General features: G+C 36.3%; 1 protein-coding gene across 3 annotated transcripts in view; it reads right to left on the bottom strand.

The window, feature by feature from the left end:
- Positions 1-10,422: 10,422 nt before the first annotated feature.
- chchd6a (coiled-coil-helix-coiled-coil-helix domain containing 6a) overlaps positions 10,423-21,293 on the bottom strand; it is a 68,349-nt gene continuing 57,478 nt past the window's right edge. For all 3 annotated transcript variants that reach the window (XM_052593980.1, XM_052593981.1, XM_052593979.1), the window contains one exon: positions 10,423-10,745. In XM_052593980.1, the coding sequence (XP_052449940.1) occupies positions 10,722-10,745 (24 nt within the window). In that variant the 3' untranslated portion in view covers positions 10,423-10,721. The remainder of the gene's footprint in view (positions 10,746-21,293) is intronic.

Below are 21,293 nucleotides of genomic sequence, written 5' to 3'. Positions count from 1 at the left end.
AGACTAGATTCTAACTTCCTTTTCCTTGTAGACGGCTGGAAAATCCAGCTTAAGATAGAATATAAAATTTGTATTTGATATAAAGTATTTAAAGACAATTTTATTTAAAGTGTCTCACATTGCACATTTAAACTATCATGTACTAATTTCTGCACATATGCATCAAATTTATCAAAAGTGACAATAAAGACATTTACAGTGATTACAAATCTGCATATTAGCATGATTTCTGAAGGATCATGTGAAACAGAAGACTGCTGAATATTCAGATCTACATTACTGGAATAAGGTACATTTGAACAAATATTAAAACAGAAAACAATTGTACAATTGTAATATTCAATATTACAGCTTTGCCATCATAGATATAGATAAAATGCAAAAATAAAAATTGTATTATTAATTTGGTAATATTTCACAAGATCACCGTTTTACTGCATTTTTCATCAAATAAATGTGGCACATAGCGGTTGCACACCTCGTTTTAAAATGTACAGGTATTTACCTACAATTAACTTAATTAAATTACAGAAAAAGATAAATATCTGAATATCTTTCCTGAATTTGTCTGTGTGTGCATGTTCCTGAAATCAAATTTCCATATTATGAGAAGTACTTAACCAATCTAATAGCAGCTGTCTGGAAACTGATCTGCCCTTATGTATCTCCTCACTGACCTGCACACAGCAACAAGCGACCTGTCAGAACATTGCTATTCATTATGCTCCATTTAACCAGAATATCTGGCCCTGAACTAACGGTCCACAGTCCTTTGATTGTGAGCACAATGTCATTAAGAAATGCACAAGAAATGGAAATCACTGAGCCATGCATATTGAATCAATAGGTCAAATGTTGTCACAAGAGAAGTGTTTCAGTCTCTTGTGAAATGGCCATGTTTAATTCATTATAAATTTAAAACTTAAGACAATGAGGTGACTTGCATGCGATCTGACATATGAGTTGTGGAACTCGTGTGTATGTTACAAGTTTGAGTCTGGCTCGCAACATATTCTATTCTTCAGCTTCAGCAATAAGAAATGCTTTAGAGCAACAAATCAGAATAAGTTGGATTTCTGAAGGATCATGTCGAGTCACTAAAGACTGGAGTAATGATGCTGAAAATTCAGCGTTGCATCATAGAAATAAATTACATTTTAATATACATTAAAAACAGAAAACGGTTATTTTGAATTGTAACATTGCAAATGCCATTCTACTTTGGTCTTACATGACTTCAGAAGGCAACAACACTTTTCTGTCTGCCTTCTGGAATAACATTTCTATGAAGCTGTCTAGGTAGGCAGCTCCTAGGTTTCGGAAAACGTCTGAGTATCTTCCAAAAGCTCTGATTATCTACCCTAGGGAAGAAATTTATTGACTAGAGTTTTCAAAGATATCAAACGAGGGCTGCCACAGGTTCAACATTTCCGTGCATTCGTTACTCAAGCTATCTTTTAAAAGGGCCTTTGAAGTAAACTACATCTGTGGAATGGCATGTTGATGCTGGTTGTCTAGATATCTAGCCTCAAGGCCTTTAGAAAAACCCTAAAGGCGATTTTCTGTCTCTGCACAGCAAGAAGACTCTGACAGATGTTTTCACTCATGTGAAGAGTTAGCAGGAGGTGCCGGGTCATTTTCCAGCGACTCTTGAGTGTTTGAAATGAGCTTTACCAGTGTATAGATACACAGTCTCAAGCTGTTATAATACCAGTGCAAGGAACGCTGGATTTCTAGTTGTCCTGCAGTGAGTTTCCAGATACATCCAGCCTCACTTGCACTCTTGGGTCTGTGTTGATCAGAACAAACCAAGCTGTGCTAATATCTCTCCCTGAATATAACAAGTGTGCGCTTATTCACCTTCGATCCACCAGAATGCAAAAACAAATTTGTCATCGACAAAAGATAATAACAGTAATAAAAAAAATCACAAAAATCAAATAACATCTAAGAACAAGCTTCCAACATGTCTAATTAAAGTTTTGATGGTTTCTTCAGAGCTTTGACAGCTTTATTAACACGGTCTGTGTTCCTCACTCACTCTCTGTCTTTGTGGCAAAACCATATTTTTTCTGTGAAAAAGGCTTTAGAAATTCTTCTATTATTTACGATAGATAGCTAGATAGCTAGATAGAATTTTTTGTTTAATATCTATTTTAAAATATAAAACACATACATTTTGGTAATATCCCTGGACTGGACATTTGGCCACCACCTGAAAACAGGCTTAGATATTTGATATGGTCTGGCAGTAATCATCACATTGTTTATGCAGTGGGGTTTGTGCCTGACCAAACCAACTAAGGTGGCTTTGTGGGTGGGTATTGAGCTGTAGCCCATCTGTCAGACCATTTTGTGAAGTACTTGTAAGGGCTTCGGCAGAGGTTTGGTAATGGTCTAGCTGGCTTCCCTCCCACTCTTTTCATTTAGGATAAGATGTTTGTTTTGTCCAGTTTGATTACAAACTGAGTTTCCAAATCCAGCTGCTTGTTTTGCTCGTGAAATACGGCCTGACAAAATGAATACATACTGCGGGATGGAAATTCAATCTTTTTTCCCCATTTATCAATGATTATTTTACTGCATTTGATTTAGAGAAATGCAAAAGGATAACAAGAATTGTTAGAAAACCAGTGCAGGTTTCAAAAATTTCACAGCATCCAATGCAATCTGACCACCACTCTAAAGCACAAATATTGAATTTAAAGGTCCCCTTCTTCGTGATCCCATGTTTAAAATTTTAATTAGTGTGTAATGTTGTTGTTAGAGTATAAATAATATCTGTAAAATTCTAAAGCTCAAAGCTCAATGTCAAGCGAGATATTTTATTTTTATTTAACAGAATTCCCCTACAAAAAAACGACCCGTTTGGACTACATCCCTCTAGTTCCTGCAGTAATGACGTCACTAAAACAATTTTTTGACTAAGCTCCGCCCACATGAATTCACAAAAAGGGGGCATGGTTTTGTTGCGCTCCGACGGAGAAGAAGGAAGAGCTGCGTTTTGTGTTTGTCGCCATGTCGTCGAAACGCTGTTATTTTCATCTCGGAGTCCAATCATCTTTGTTTGGGCTTCCCAGGGACGCTGTACTTGGAGAATAATGGTTACAATTTCTGTTTAACTCGGTTCCCGAAAATTATAATCCACATGTAAAACTATGTGCAGCACATTTTACTGAGGACAGCTTGCCGAGGACAACTTCCTCAATCTCAATCAGATTCGCACTAAGATTATTCCTGAAAGATGGAGCAGTTCCCTCTTTGTCTGGAGAAGGCATTGTTTATGTGTATTTAAGTGTATTTTATTATTTAAGTTGGTGCGTTTAACAGTTTTCTAGCCCAATCACATTACCAGGAGGGCAGCCTGTGCTCAGCTGGTGTCGAATCACAACACAGGAACCGCCGGCACAATCAGAACTCGTTATGGATTTTTGAAGGAGGGACTTTATAGAACAAGGAAGTCATCAGCCCGTTTTTTATGACAGTGAAAACAGCGGTATACAGATAGGTGAATTGTGTGAAAAATACTGTTTTATTTTTACACGCGAAACATGAAGACATGTTATATTGCACACTGTTAACACAATCAAAGCTTCAGGACCTTTAAGATTAAACTAATTATGCAAGAGCAAAAAAAAGCATCCGAAAGACCCACCAGGTCGCAATTGCTTCCTGTGATCAAAGGTCTTCCATGAAGCCTTCACGGTTCCACTTGAAATTAGTGAAGTAAGGTGGGTGTGAATGGCACAGGAAGGGAGGCCCGGTTTAATCGGGACACCGTCGAGAAGAATGGGCTCTGTCAGCCCCCAGCATGCTTTAATTAGGGCCTATTGTCGGCTGTGTTCCCCTGGTGAAGAGACTCTGGAACGAAACAAGCAGAAAATGGGTTCGGGCAGTTGAAAGAGGCTGAGTAAAAGAGGAGCTGACTGTGGTGCTCAAACGCATCTCCCCAACGTGCAAGGCCTAAGTACACATTTCAGACAGAATCAAGCACCTCCCTGAGATTTCATGGGTTGTTTCCGTCAGGTCGAAACGTGCACGGCATAGGCATTTGACGTGCGGCCAGAGTTTGCAAAAGCATCAAAGATGTTCTGTAGAGCACTGCTAGAAACAAGTGCATCCATCGGGACAAGACAGTCAACATAAAGTGTAAAAGACTGCAGTGAAACCTCAAGAGAGCTTATGGTATAGGCTATCTTCCACCTTCACTCAGAAGAAAAGACAATATTGATTCCTCACAAGCTTATAAATATAGGCTACCAAATCAGCCATGAAACATGAAAAACTAACCCTCAAAGTGTTGAACTTGGATAAGGAATCAGATCTGGAGGGAGTATTGATCATTTCCCTGACGATGAAAGATAAATACGTTGTATAATTAAAGATTACGCAGAGATTTCCCAGTATTGCACGCTGTCAATCACAGCACCGCTTCCGAAATTCCAAGCGAATGCGGCGGCGCTGCGTTTCGTCGCTGAGGTAAACACGAGAAGAGTACGGAAAGGTGGCGAGGAAGCGGGGTGGGGGGCAGGTATTCATTAAATCCACTTCCTGAGATGTCTGAGGAGAAGTGCGACAGCCTGTGGTCGTTTGAGAAGCGCTCTTGTGCTGAATAGCAAACGCCTGTACGACAGCACGCGCTGTAATTGGGTATGACACGGGATCAATGCGGACACGTCAGGATGCAAAGATGTCATTTTCTAACCTGATGCCTTCAAGCTCGCCTCCGCTGTTACTCAGGTGCCAGTTGCTGTGGAAACCCAGTTCTTCTTCTCTGTTTTTTTTTTTTTTTAAATATATTTATTAAGATGCAGCAGAGAGCACTGGAGTTTTCTCCCTCACAGCACAGCGGCCGCGGTTTCCTATTAAAAGATACAAGACGTGCAGTCACGCTAATTGAAACCTGCCTGTCAAACATCCTATTACACCTGGTGCCATAGGATGTCAACGTGGGACTGAATTCATAGCTTTTATGAAGTTCAGACTTAAAGTTTCTTTAAGGTGAAACTATCTAAAAGCTGTACAAACCCTATCCACCTTATTTTTTTATAGTCTTACATTAAATGTAGCAACTTAACATATATTGATCTTCCACACATTCGTTATGGCAAATTTTGTATAGCCTATGGCCATGACGAACAGTCGCGTTTTGATATTATATCCATATTTTGCCATGATTTCTTCTAACGACAAGCGGTTTTGATGACGCACTCGTGGGATACTAAAAAAGCTGATTGCCTTGAAAGCTTTCAGTATCTCACGAGATTGCAGTGAAACCTCAAGTTCATGATATGATGTTGTTGTGGTCTTTTGAACTCTTTTTGGGGTTTTAGAGCTAATTTCCGTGGCACTCCATTAGGAGTGGAAGCTTTGTTTCATTTAGCCTTGAGAAGATCCTGGTATGGAAAGCTTACTTTTCTCAATCCAACAAACTCCAGATAGAATAAAAACTCCCTTCATTTTTCTCCTCAAATAAGACGTTTCCCTCAGAAATGTCATATTACTGGCATAAAACTGGTTGCGAATGCTATTGTGGATGACTGGTTATGTTCCTGGTCATGATGATGATAATTAAATGACTTCCTGGTTTGAACCCACAACCTTTCAGCTGCCAATGCACTTGGCTCTTCTAAATTATTACAAGCCACCACGATGTATGACCACTGACTCACCTCAGCTCTTCCCAGGAGTCTACAGCACATGGTGAACGATCCTCTGCACCCAAGCTCTGGAGAACCTTCAGTGGTCACAACAGTTAATAATCAATTCTGCTGCCATTAAAAGACCATGTGGAAGTTTAGCAGAGCAAATAAAGCCACTGTAGCATGGTGATAAAGGCAATAAGAGGAGCAAAAGCCCACTTAACAGGCCAGTCTGACAGGACTGCGCTGATATCATTGGAACAGGCAGGCACTGAAACTATTAACCCGTGACTTATTGCTCTGGGAACTAAAATGAGGCTCTAAGAGATGTAATCCAAACATATGAGTGTCTCGAATGCTAAGTTAATTTAGAACGAGAGCTGCAGTTGTCAGCGATGCTTTATGGGGTGTTAGTCAATGTGCTGACAACAGTTAATGCCTTTATGGTGAAATAACAACAACTGATCTTGATATACAGTACAACAGTAACACACACACACATATATATATATATATATATATATATATATATATATATATATATATATATATATATATATATATATATATATATAATTTTTATATGCATTTTATATAACATTCATTTCAGTGTACAGACTTAATAACTTCATTATTTATAATTTTTCATTCATTTTTGTCATAATTCTTTAAATCCTAAACATTTCTCCATATTTTTAGGTTTAAATTATATTTTGAATCCCACTTTCAATATGGTCTCACACTTCTGCACCCTGCTGTAGGTTTTATGAGGAAATCCAGCAGCAAAAGTCCAAATGTCTCTTTTTTTATTTAGTTCTAAAAAGTGTCATGGCAAAAGTTGCCCTCCACTTGGGTTGAAAATCTAAAAGCCTGGCAATTGTAACCGGTTCACAGTGTGAGACGCATCCCCTCTCTTCCAGTCCCAGCAGTGCTCCTGTGGGGACATTATGGCATCCAATGCCACAAGATCTCTTACTCTCATAGAAAGGAGACGAGTGAAAAGCAATAAAAAGGGATGGAAGAGAGCGGGGGCTGTTCCTCTCTAATTACTCTCATCTTTGCACAGTGAGGGGATGTAATAAAAGAGGAAGAGTGTCATGGTATTTGAAGATAAATGTCAGCTGTGAGCGTGTGTGCAAACGTGAGAGACAGACGGTGTGTATGATAATGTGATGTCAGCTAGGTGTGTTTATATAGTTCTTTAAATCAGTGTTGTGCTGTGGCTCTAGTGCAGGGAGCCCATGTGCGTCTGTGCAGGTCGGGCCCTGGAGGAGGGAGAGTGGCGCGGCGACGGTGTGCACAACATGATGGTAATAACAGCGCACTCCACCTCCTCCGCCAGACTCTGTTTGCCCAGTGGGGCCGGCCGTTAGCACAATCCAAATGTCAGGGGCACATGCTCGGGAAGGACAGAGATTGAGCTGGCAGGCAGAGAGAGCGGATCAACAGAGATCAGATGGACACTGAGAGAATCTCAGGATAGAAATGCTATTCTTTTCGCTAGGATTGACAAAGGTAGCATGTTCACTTCTATGGTTGATTAAACCTGCTCAGTTCTCTTGTTTTGTAATGCAGATTCGGTTTTGTGTGATTTCAGAACAACTTAATTGCCGCAAAAGCCATTTTCAAAGTGCTATTTATCTCACAAAAAAAGTATTTAATGCATAGAGATGGTGTAAATATACTTATAAAAATGGCTTGAATACAGAGTCTCATTCACACACAAGAATTTAATGAAATAAAATAAGATAAAACTAACATTGTTGCAAAAATAAATAGAAAATGTTATTAAAAAATAAGACATTTACACTTTAGAAATAATTATCATTATTATTGATGCTCAAAAACACACAATATCCACTACAAAAAAATAAATAAATAAAAAAGCCAACATAAACTAAAATAATAACCATTATTACTGACTCAAAAAGAACACAATATTACCTAAAAACTAAAATGTCATTACAGTTGTAGCTTAAATAAACTTGCGTAACCCCTACAAGCAAAAAAAATGTAATTAAAATCTCATGATAACTGCTGCACAAAAGGAATGTTAAAAATAATTAAATAAAATAAAAAAGTAAATAGATACAATATAATTTTAATTATCATTCAAGTGCAAAAGGAATACAATATTTTCTACCTGCAAAAAAAAAGTGAAAAAAAAGATCAATGACGCTAAAAAGAAAACAATACCCACTAAAAACAAAAATAGCATTTAAAAAAAAAATAATAATCTAATTATCAGTGAAGCTCAAAACAAGCAAATAAAAATACTTATCATTGTCAGTGATAAAAGTACAATGTCCCCTACAAGCAAGTAACAGTATTTGAGATCAGAAAGCCAGTGTTAGAGGTGCACAGAAGTAAGCGCAGCTGCTGAGCTGTCACACCTCATTGCTGTATGATAGAGGACTTCTTGTGTTAACCTTTGGCCTTTCCCTCGCTCCTGCTATCGCCTGCCATCTTGTCCTCAGCACACAGCGCAGGGCACTTCTGTGTGACCGCCGTCTGAACAACCTGTGCTAGCAGTTTTCACACATTCGAATGCTTTAGCACCCCATCTTATTATATGTGGTTTATTTTTCTAAAGCATTACGGCATGTCGACGTGTTTCTGTTTATCTCAGTGCTAAAGATAAATGGTGGTGCATTAACCGGCTGTGGGAAGCAACGATGGGCCAGTTGTCGTAAGCAATTTATTTAAAGATTTAAAGCATAAATAAAGCTCCAACACCTTCCTCTAACGGTTAAGAAGAGATGAGTTTGGATTTCAGGTCGACTCTTTAGACTATTGCACAGATTAAAACATGAGTTGCCCCCAAACACCATGTCCTCGTTTGCCCTCCACGCCAGCAAAGGCAACCCGCCTCGGCTCAGCTGTATTCTTAACAAGGTAATTCCCAAGTCAATCCTGCTAGCATGGATTGAGAACCTTATTAGTCTTGACAGAGAGGTGTGTATTCTGACATGGAGTGTGTGTGCGCATCTGCCGCGAGTGTGGAGATGCAGTGTGTGTCAGCTGGATAATTGAGGGTTGTTTGTGTGATGCCATCTCACCATAATTGCCTGAGCTCACATGGGAGACCCGACCATGTCAAAAGCAACAAATTGAGCTAGTACGTCTGTGTGTGTGTATGACACCGAAACCGTGTCACTACTCACGGATCAATCACGTCTTCATCCCTCTTCCTGCTACGAATCATTTCATCCTATTTCAAAAATAGGTTACATTCATTCACACCACACTTTGTCAACGTTGGATAAAATTTGATTTCATTAAAGGCATAGTTCATCCATATATGAAGATTTATAATTTTTTTATAATAAAGTGTAATAATATAATATATAATAGTTTTAATATCACATAAAATTAAACTGCATTTAAAATAGATATAATATATGATATAATATACTACAATATAATAGCTTTTAGTGGTCGACCGATGTGGGGGGGGCAATAGCCGATAATTTTTTTTAAAATTCATATTTAAGAAATTTGAAATCATTTGACAATGGATTAAAAAAATAAGTGTAAAATAAACATACTTATACTTTAGATGACAAAGTATTTTTCACAAATAAATATAATTAAAAAGGAAGTAAACACTGTAACCAAATGGCACTCAGTATTCTGGGAAGTTTATGTGCATTGGGAATAATATTTTTCAAATAAAGCAAGGGTAACATTTATTTTATATACAGCACACAGAGAAAATGACATGAATATGGCAGTGGGCAAATGCATAAAGCACAGCATAATTTGAAATCACGAGTTTAACCGCTGGATTCAACTAAGTTTGCAAGGTTCATTATTCAAAGATTTGTTTAAATTATATAATCGCATATTTCCTTAATGCTGATGGCAAACGAGAAAATATTATGTTTGCCTTTCTTTAACACTTTCTGTATACCCCAATTCCTTAGTTTAACCATTCTATTGGATTATTAGACAGACTTCTATCCATATTAGACAGAACTGTTAGACAGTAAACAAGAGGGAGAATGTGAGCACTGTGTGCTCTGCCGTCAAAATAAATGTTCCACCTCGAACACATCGGCCAAGCAGAAAAAAATATCGGCTAATGCCGATATATTAACCTTGGTGATATATCGGTCAACCACTAATAGTTTTATAGTTTATTAGTTTTAAGATAAGACTATAACATTAAATAGTATTTAAAATATTATAATTGTTATTACATATTGTAGTAAATGTTTTTATATTGGTTATATTACATTTGTCATATTATAAATAATATATATATATATATATATATATATATATATATATATATATATATACACAATATATTTTATTGACTATGACTATTGACTCTCTAGTTGTTTCAAGGTTATCCTGTCTTTGCATAACTGTTCCTATTTCCTTGATTAAAAATGTATCAACTACAACAACAACATTACTAATTATAATAATAATAAATGCTTTTATTAATATTATAATCAGTGTTATGGTTCTTTTTTTTTACTTTTTAAAAGCTTTACAACTGTTTTTGTAAAGACAAGAACTGCAAAAGTGACTTTTAATTCTCCTTCTGTTTCCCATAATAATAACAAAAGTACATGGGTTTGGAACAACACAAGTATGAATACAAATTTAAGAAAGATATTTTTTGCTGAACTATGCCTTTAACTGGCAACATCAGAAAGGTAATGTATAACACACCATGATTTTCTTTACTAACAGACTGATTCAGTTTCAGACACTGTCAGAATGGATCTCAAATATCTGAAAAAGGAAAACAAAAGACACGACCAGCTTTGGGCATTTATCCATTTATGTAGATATGATTTTGCCAAAATACAATGCATAAATAAAATCCTGACAAAATAAAAGTATCAGGATTTCCTGAGTGTACTCTCATAGAAATCAAGCCTTGCATGTCTATGATCCCATTGTCAGCACTGTTACAGATAATGAAATACTCATAGTGGCCTGTAATATGAAGCTTGCTCAGAACACTGGAGTGTGACTCAGAGTCCTGGGATCAGATGTAATTGGATGGAGAGGCTAAAGATGAAGCGGCCCATGAAACCCAACACACAGATGAGCGGCTCTCTATCCGTGATTCACCAACAGATTCTGTTCAGAAAGGATGAGAGTGACAAAAAAGGGAGAGACAAAGAAATGTTAGAATCAAATGTACATTAATAATATTATAATAATATCATACTTTAAAAATGATAATTCACTGTTATAAAATTATGCACATATTTAGAAAGAAAATTACAAATAAATTCATTAATTGTAATTACTGAAGTCCTATATACATTTATTTTTTATTTCTGATGCAGACATGACAGAAATATAATATACACCTGATTATTAAAGGAGTAAACCAAATTCAATTTTATATGTTTTTGAACTGAAATGTTTCTTAGCATTGTGTGTATACAACCACCTGATAACACCGGCGGCGCCAGGGGGGGGTCTTGGGGGGTCTCAAGACCCTGCCAAAAAATGCCTTGACCCCCCATTTGACCCCCCACCCTCTTCCTAATTAAAAAATATATATATTCAGGATAAAGATCCAAAAATGTTTCTCTTCAAACTACACAGAACAATAATAAATAATAATTATTTCGACATTTATTCGTACACTGAACCGAGAACCATTTCTGTCGGACACGTCCGAATCGAGAACCGAGGAGCTGATGAGTGCACGTGTGATTCAGTGTGAAGCAGACGACACACAGCTCGTCTGAACCGAACTGATTCTTGTGTTGATTGATTCTGAACTGATTCTGTGCTAATGTTATAAGCGCGGGTAAAACAAAGGCTTGAATGAAGGGCAATCATCGCCAATGATGGCATTACATCGAGCGCAAAACAACCGGTGAACAATTTTTTTTTTCAACTGGTTTATTTGATCGAATTGTCCGAAAGAACCGGTTCACTTGAGCACCTGCTCCTTTGCCCCTTACGTGCCCTTTTGTCAAAGCAAACTTTCCTCTAATTTTTTTTGTAATAATAAACTTTTGTGAATGCCTGCCCACGTCCATTCATAATATTAGTACAATTTATTAATAATAATTTAGCCGTAAATAAAATTACCAACATGATGACCTTTCACCTGACAACGACCTCATCCAACCGTGAAGATTCCTCACGCTGCACGCGCATTTTTAAATTGCTAGAGGATATTTTCAACATCGTGGCAGCTGGTAAGTGGTGTTTCATTCTCAGCGAAGTGATTTTGATGTTTATTTGCTTATTATTATTTTACAAGAACGATGTGATGTGAGAACATGCAGATATGTTGTTTATACTGCTGTGTGTAGCCTGTAGTGTAGAAGTAACACTAGCGTGCTGTTTGAGGGAGAAAAGTTGCCTGGTCTTTTTTATGTTATTTGACTAAACTTTTATTATATTACAGTACTTATTTATTTTTAACACATAAAAATAATTATCTCAACACTGGTAAGGCTTATTCAGATTTTCTCATTCTCTGAATTATCATTATAAAAATAAAAACAATTCAGAAATGAATTAAAATATAATTATATTTGAAATGTGATGCAAATATTTTTTCTACAATAGCAACAGTGTTTACAACAGCAAGACCACTTTAGCCTGTAAACTCAATAATATCTATCTGGAAATAAATGTAAAAATATCAATGTCAATAAAAATGCATAATATACCTGACATTAAAGTGCAGTGTGAAGGATATGAATAACAAATGTAGCCTGTCATCTGTTTACATTGCAAAGGTGTTTTTGTTGTTTAGTAGCAGTAATATGCAGTTATTAGCCATGTCCACTGTATTTTTTGTTGGTTTTCATGAGACCCCCCTTGAAAAGACCAGGACCCCCCATTGCCCCCCCAGATTCTGGACAAGGTGATGTAGTTTTAGTATGCCCCTCCCTCAAATATAGAAAGACACTGGCATTTTATCACAGACCTGCCCCGAGTAGGCTGTCATCAGTCCACCATTGTTTTATGGCCGGAGCAGATGTAGACAAGGATGTCTCATATGTCTCAAGCGATTAAGGATTTTTTGTTGCTGGATGTAATAATGAACATAGCAGGTGTCATTTACTCCCAGTATGGATGGTGGTGGAGTATGTTTGTTTTTGAAGGGAATGCGGCCCCTGATCTACTCTCGTCACTCCACGGAGGGAGAGGGGAGGGGATAGCAGAGCTCATTAGCATTTAAAGCGACATTCACCGAAACGGCTTGTAAACAGAGCTGTTTTTTACATTGTAAAAAGGACGTTTTTTTTTAAAACTACCATTGAGAAATTTGAACCAAAGTATGTTATAGACTATTCATTAAGACCCTAAAGAATCATATCAACTTGTGAAAAATGGGCATCTGTTGACCCCTTTTAATAACTTAATTTACTTTTATTTATCTTTTATTTAGCAATTACAATATGACAAGTTTTACTACAATTCTTACTGAATGACACGGCACACATTCAGGAAATAACAGTAATTAAAAATAAATCATTGTAATTAGCACCATCCTATAAATATATTTTTAAGTTTGTATGTATTTAAGCATGAGACATAAAAAGCCATAAAGATTTATACTTGAAAAATGTGAAGAAAATGTGCTTTTAATATATATATATATATATATATATATATATATATATATATATATATAAAACCACAATGTAGCCTCCACATAGCAAAAGCACAAGGTGATGCAAACTTGGCCAAAAACAATATTTTAGAGAGTTTACATTTAAAATATCAGTAGTCATTGCCATCACTGCCTGTGGGACCAAGGTCCACATGAGCAAAGGGGTGGACCACATTGTATGGGTAATCATCACCCACTAAAGGTCAGGTCCTTAATTCCAGTCATTCTGGAGTGCTCCATACATTACAGTGGGTGTGTGCCAGAGAGGAAGGCAGGAGGAGATGGAGGGAGGACAGGGCATGAGAAGAGAAGGGAGATGAAGAGGGAAACAAAGAGAATCAGGCAAAAGGGAGGACGTTGCAATGACATCACTCAGATTCAAAGCAACCCACATAACTATTATTTCTGAATGCTGGCCTTGACCTCCGAAGCTCCTCGCACATACATGTAGACAAAGCAAAGATGCTGCAATCGAAGAGGGTGGAAGTTAATTAACACAACCTGTCAGCAACACCAAGGACCAGTTTAACCTCTGTGGATTTATGTTTTTCAGCCCAGAGGTACAAATGAGCCTGGGTCAGAAAATCTGCAGCATTGATACCAATTACTGTGCATGGTCCTCGAAGAGATTCAAATAAATATAAAATTGCCTTTCTGGGCAGGTTAAGAAGAGATCATAAAAAAGATGTAGCCTACACAGATGAATGGGTGTTTCTTCAGCTATGGACACTTTTGGCCCTGGATTTGGAAGTTAAGAAAATAAACTCACTTTCACCACAATCAAGTTTAACTTGTCCACTGAAAAGTCCAACAATACATAAACAATACATAATCAAAAGCTCCAAAATATCAAATCTACAAATTATGCATATGAAATTTCACATATTTTTTAAAATAAAATTGTAATAAAAATATATTAATGTATATTAATCATGGCTTGAAAACTGAAAAAAAAAAAAATTCAATCGGTTCACTCCGAGCAGAATTGATATGTTAACATTTCTGTTCTGCATTCCTCTAATATTATTACCGTTCCGAAACCGGTTTGGGTGGAAAAAATACTGGTTAATAACGTTATTTTTTAAAAACAATATTCTTTGCCTAGAATTTGTCTAATAATAATAATAATGATATAATAATAAAAAAGTCGAATGACTCCGTCGAGCGGAGCTTCTCAAAGCTGAGAATAATCAAAGGAGAGCTGCAGTCCTCATTTGGACAGGAAAGTCTAAGCATGCTGGCGCTTGAGTGTCGAATGCACATGCACCAATGGCAAGAGAAAATAGGCCCATTACCTAAATGGTGCATTACCATTGCGACTTACCTATGATGAGTTCACAGCTGAGCGGACATTTCACTCGTTGGATTCAGCGTCACATTTGCATATGCCGTACTGCTGGAATTCGTGATTGGTTGACAACAAATTTCAAATATTAAATGGAATGATAAAATAACGTTATTAACCGGTTAATGTCCATTTCAAATTTTCGATTCGGTTTCGGAACTATAAAATTTGATTTTGTTTCTGTTTCTGGTTCTGTTCTGTTTGTTTTCATTCCCTGAACCAGTTCAGAGCCCTAATATAAATACAGTATATATTTATTATATATTTATTTTATACGTATACAAGTAAAAAAAAAATGTAACAATATTTTAGGATAAAATAATAAAGTATACACACTTAAGCACATCAAATGTAGGGGGAAAAATTAAGGCATGGTGAAACATTTCCAAGATTTTTTTATATGACCTTCATGTAACAAAAAAAAAATAAGTTGGGGGGGGGGGGTCACATCAACCCCCCAAACATAAAAACCCCTCAAATACAGGCTCCATAAAGGAAGAGAGATACTTTAAATTCACTAGAGCACACTCTCTATAAGTAACACAACCTACATAACTGAGTATCACAAAGAAGCTGCACAGCTGTCACCTTACACAGCTTTTGCACAAGGCCACTGTCAGCTCAGCAGGTTGTATAGGTTTCACTCCCTTATCGATTGGACTGTTTTTCCCTGTGGTCAAAAGCAGCCAAAGCCAGTGTTTGTGCAGAGAATCAAATTCTGATAACCCTTCTGAGGACCCTCCTTGAACAAAACAGGGAACTAACTGGTGGTGGAGGGGAGGCTGAACTAAGATTGTGGGATATAGAGATAATATTAATAGGCCCAACACTGAGACCTGAGGAACACCAACTGCACGTGTGCTGTATTAACTTTTGGTTGATGGCAGTGTGGTAAGGAGTGGGTGTCATAAAAAAGGTTGATAGCTGAGAAACGTATAACACAAATAAGAAAGCTGATAGATCAATATCACAGCTGTGACAGATTCCTCACAATGTACAATGCATGAAGGACGAATCCTGGCAAGAAAGAAAGAGTCTGAGAGAGTGTATATAAGACAAGAGTGAGACTGATTTTAATTCTGCGTAATAAAAAACTGCAGTATGAGGCCAGAAAGGAAGACTCTCTAATGCGAGTCAAAAAATGTAAGAACAAATCTACAATAGAATGTGTGTGTGTGTGCTCTTGTTTTTATATATATATATATATATATATATATATATATATATATATATATATATATATATATATATATATATAGCAAAATGAAAGCATATTATTATAATTATAAAGCATAAAAGTACAGTACTGAAAATATATGAAAGTATATAATGTTAAGGCATAAACTAAAGCATATGAAATTATAAATGAATTATATATTAATTATACATTGAATTTAAAGCATAATAAAAATATATATTTATATGAAAATATAATAAAAATCACAGATACATTTTTTTAAAGCATAATTAAAAAAAAGTATAATTTAAACCTTTGATTACAGTATGAATGTAGCTCAAGGGTCAACAAACGTGATCCAGCAACACCCAAATGTGAAAGTAGTTGGTGTTTGTTGGGGCATTGTGTACCTTTATAAACCTAAATAGTAAATTGGATGTCCACCAAAGAAAGTGATGTAACCTACAGAAAGAGTCTGGCTGATGTGAGCTGCTGCCAGTGTATAGCTCTCCTCTCTGAGGTGTTGTCTAAACTCCCCTTTTCCCATTAAGGGCAGAGAGAGACAGCTGCTGTCGCTACGATGGCAAACAAGAGAGAAGCAGATGTAGAAGAACGATCAAACAAGACAAACAAACAAGGCCGAGAGGGAGCTCGACTCTGAACTCTGCAATGAGCAGAGCACATGAGGGGGAAAAAAGGGAAAGAAATCGCCAGCAGCGACAGTGAGTTCAATCTAGGAGCAGGTTCTGCTGATTTTAACTTCAACTTCGGATGTGCCGCTCTCTGATCTGCCTGCTCCTTTCATTGTCAGATAAATCACACAGACACGGGCAATCAAATATGCAAGAAGAAGTACTCCACAACACATCTTGCACAAAGCATGTCCTGAATAAGGAATTTAATGAGCCTGATAAGAGCTGATCTACCTCTTTCTCACTTTTCATTAGGCAGGAAGTTCAATTGGAGGTATGTACATTTTTTTCACACAAAAAAGAGCCAACCTGGAAAAAATACTTTAAAGGCCTATTCAAATCGAATGTGAAACTAAAATTCAAAATGAATAGCCAACAAAAAGGTCTATTCACACCAAAAGAATAACGAATGTTCATCAGGCTACATTAGAAGTAGGTTTAATTAACTCTAAAAGTTTCTGTAAAAAATAGGTGGTGCTAATCAACAAAGAAATGGATCAGTTTCCACAAAAATATTAAGCCGCACAACTGTTTTCTGCATGGATCATAAGAAATGTTTCTTGAACAGCAAATCAATAAATCAGAATGATTTTTGAAGAATAATGTGACACTGATGCCTGAAGTAATAGTCCTGAAAATTCAGCTTTGCGTCACAGGAGTAAATTACACTTTAAATATATTATTATATATTATCATATATTAAAATAGTAAACACATACTGTAAAGTGTAATATTGTTTCACAATAGTACTGCTTCAACTGTATTTTTTATTAGATCTATGCAGTCTTGGAAATTATAAGACTTGTTTAAAAAAAAAGACTTGTTTCTGTTCTAAATCTTGTTCACAACAAACATTTGTTCTGTGCTTAGTGTGAATAGGCCTTAATGGCTGTTCGTACAACTGAAGCTGGCACTGAAGCAGATTGCACTCTCCAGAGCATCAGAACATGTGGAAGCCAGAAACAGACTCACACTTTATCTTTCAAACACAAGCACAATGTCAGTTACTTTCTTTCGCTAAGGTCAGGTGGGTTTCATGACCCCAAGCTCCCCGACCACTACATCATGTCTGGTGTGACAGGACATTGTGAGGAAGAATGAATATATGCATGACCTCTGCCCTTTTCATCTCTGGACATAAAGCTAGAAATGCACTTTGATCTAATGACATCATCATCATCATCAAAAAAAAAAACATCTAAACACTTTCAAAATCTTTACAACATAACTATGAGGTACAAGAGGAAACTCAATATTACATTTCCAGCCTGCAGCGCGTATCCAATATCAATTCACTCAGTAAACAAGATGTATGGCACAAGGACTATATGAGTATATATAAAATAATTATTTTTAGATAAGTCAAATCCTTTATTGAATAACAAAGATCCATATTTAGGTGTTTCTTCAACTAGAGCACATATGGACCTGTGAACTTTTAGAAAGTAAACTCTCTGGAAATAGACTTTTTACACATCTACTTTCATTACCAATAATTTCACAGAGGACATATCAATCTAATGGGAATTATTTTATTAGTTTTTCAAAACCATTTTCAGCGATCAGAATTTTCCATCACATCTCAAATGATGTATTGTTTCTAAAAACTTTCTGTTGTGCACTTTAAACATGTCTGAAATTAAATGAACAACTCCTATGTTTTGCTGAGTCTAATGAACATTATTTGTATCCTAAACTGAGTAGGGGGTAACGTTTAGGATAACGATTGGGGTAACGATTGGGGGTATCCCCAACTTACTTATCTGAAAAATTAACTCAGATATTTATTTGTAAATTTTAAAGTAATGCGTTACTTTTTTATGGTGTAATGCAATATTGGAATGTAGTGCAGGAAAGTTACTTTTAAAAGTAATGTATTACAATATTGTGCTACTCCCTAAAAAAGTAACTATTTGCATTACTTATGTTACTTACGTTTTAGTTACTTTTTATGGAAAGTAATGCTTTACATTACTTTTGCTTTACATTTTAAATCTGGGCAGGGCTTGCCTGTATGTTTTTAATATAAAAAAAGCTCTTCTTTTACAAATGTAAAAGCCCTTCCACCCCAAGAGTGAAATGAACACAAGTGAGGCTGAAGGGAATGTAAATTCACGCCTGTACTATAGAGGGCGCACCTCATACAAATTGCATGAAGAATATAGTCTCAGCCTCAGACATCACGCCAATGGACTGCTGGCTGAATGTCTTATTTCAAAAGAATATGAAAAAATGTTAAGTTCGCACAGAACTTAAAGAATCTTTAAAATATGTCAGAGTTTTACACACCAGTCTGTTATTGTGGCAACATTTCCGTGCCCCTAAACATGACGAGATTTCGTCCACATTTTCTGCTTCGCTGAAATCATAGCACTGCATGTGTCAAGAAAAGAACTGGGCTGACCGGGTACTCGGTACCACCGTTACTTAAAGAAACCTGGTACCGTGACATTTTAATTATTTTTGTATTTTTGTACCGACTTGGTACCGAAGTACCGGGTCTTCTCACAACACTATTTACATGTGATATTTAATTTGATTTTTCCCAGGCCTGCTCTTCACTGACACATTTGAAAATAAGCAAAAATTAATTATGAAGGCACGTTAAAAAGGTTTTAATGTGACCATGTAACAAAAAAGTGATATATGTTAGATAAGAAAAACAAAATTATGACAAAATTGCCCATTAATTAAGAAACACCTTTTTTTATGGTTTATGCAGAGGTTGCAAGATAAAATATATTTTAAAAAAAATGTTTTGATTATATGTGCTATTATAATAAAACGAATAAAAAATATGTAAAGAAGTAATTAAGTAAACAAACAAATAAAAAATGCATTATGGGAAAACAATAGTTAAATTTGTATAGTATAGATTTCAGCTCCCCCCCTCTGCATTAGGTCTTTCTAAATCGGAGATCCATCATTTCAGTCACTTGACAGGCACTCAAAGAACAAACTTCTTACCACTGGTTGTAGTAAGTAAGGGGTGAAACAAGATAGAATACCAAAAACAAAATACCCCTGTATTACTTGGATGATGGGAGCATTCACTTTTCACAAAATGCTTTTTCAAACGAGAAACTATTTCTTCCATACGAATAGTCTGGAACACAATAAGCTTATTCTGAAAACAAAAAAGCAAACAAACCCCTATTTGTTGTAGGTAAAGAAACCCACAATTTAGTTGCTCTCCTTATGCTGTCTGATGACAACTGTGAAAAAACAGATGTCTTTGAAGCCAGTCCGTGGAGGTACTTCAAACCTGCCTTTGTGGATGGAGTGATGGCCGGTCCAAACAGTATTTTCCATTCCTCCTGACAGCTTCAATAGAATAAAACAGAGGAAAGAGCTTTTGGAGACCAGACAGACAAAGTGAACCGCCTTGTTCCCCTGCCAAATGGGAAACAGCACACGGATGCTTTTGGGGTAACAAAGCAAGAAAGCCATTTCTAATGCACTTTTATCAAACCTGGAGAGTGTTGAAAAAGAGACTAGACTGCAGTGTTACTCAGTGAAATCCACACACACAAAAAATAAGAGATTTTATAGTTCAAGTCTTGAAGCTGCTTTTTAGCAGAACAATGTCTGTCCAGTCGGTGGACTCAGGGTTATCAGAAGGAAGGCACAGTGGTGCAACTGCGGCTCTGCTGCAGAAAGGTCACATGAACCATTGTGTTTCAGGTTCTTGGCCCCAGGTCCCCTGCTGACTGCAGCTTCAGGGCTTTGTGAGGATGTTCATAGGCCATGTGGCACGCCTGAGCCAAAATGAAGCCTTCAGAATAGGTTTGATATGCCGTTTGATAACACAAAGTGCAGACAATAGCGATAGAACGATTGGAGGGGGAAGCACAGAAGCAAGACACAAGAGAAGAAGTACAGATTGAAAGATGAATGGAGAATTACGGCTACAAAGACGGTTGAGCCAAGCATGTAGTCAGCCTTTCTTGATTTGATCTTTTTGTATTACAAGCACCGTGTATTGTCACATTTGGTTCCAATACCCTTCTACAGCAAAAAAAACTGTAGGTGCAAATTGAATCTATTTTCGCAACAATGGCCTAACAACACACAAACTGCTGAAAAGATCTATCTCTAAGATATAAACCCTATCAAAGATTTGGATTTATGCAATTACACTGAATGAGGTCTAAAGCTTTCAAACTTCAAAAAAGACACATAAGTACCGAAAAATATAATAAAAGTGGTCCATACAACTTGCAAGCTACATTCCAAAGTCTTCTAAAGTCATACAATAGCTTTGTGTGGGAACGGACTGAAATTTAGGTTGTCGCCTACTGAAAATCAACTCTTAACTCGTTCATAAAAAATACAAATAAAAAACTATGCCATCATTTATTTTAAATACATTTATTTCATACTAAGCATGCTTCTAATCCATTAACATTTATTGACATATCTCTTAAGATTTACTGATATAAAACCATTTCCTTACTGCACAGTGCACATTAATATTATGCCTACAATGTGTTTTAATATCACTGTTAATAAGGATTGTATGATCTCTGTGTAATATCAATCTTTAAATGCAAGCTCTTTAAAGTGAACCTGAAATATACTTGCAATAGTTCCACTTTAGCACAATCAGCTATACTTCAGTTTATCTTAAGTTGGACTTCAGCGCTACTTTCGTACAATTAAAGTGCATTAAGCACAAAAATAGTTATTCCAATTTAGCAAATTTTGTTATACCAGTTTAGTACACCAAAAGTACAGATTCAGGAAATTTATTATTAAGCACATAGATATGTTAATGTATTGTAGTATACGAAGCACAATATAAATGCATTTCAAATACATT

The sequence above is a fragment of the Carassius gibelio genome, chromosome B23 (assembly GCF_023724105.1).
Source record: "Carassius gibelio isolate Cgi1373 ecotype wild population from Czech Republic chromosome B23, carGib1.2-hapl.c, whole genome shotgun sequence".
Lineage (NCBI taxonomy): Eukaryota > Metazoa > Chordata > Actinopteri > Cypriniformes > Cyprinidae > Carassius > Carassius gibelio.
The sequence above is the reverse complement of the archived record's forward strand: the minus strand, read 5'-3'. Positions and strand labels throughout refer to the sequence as shown.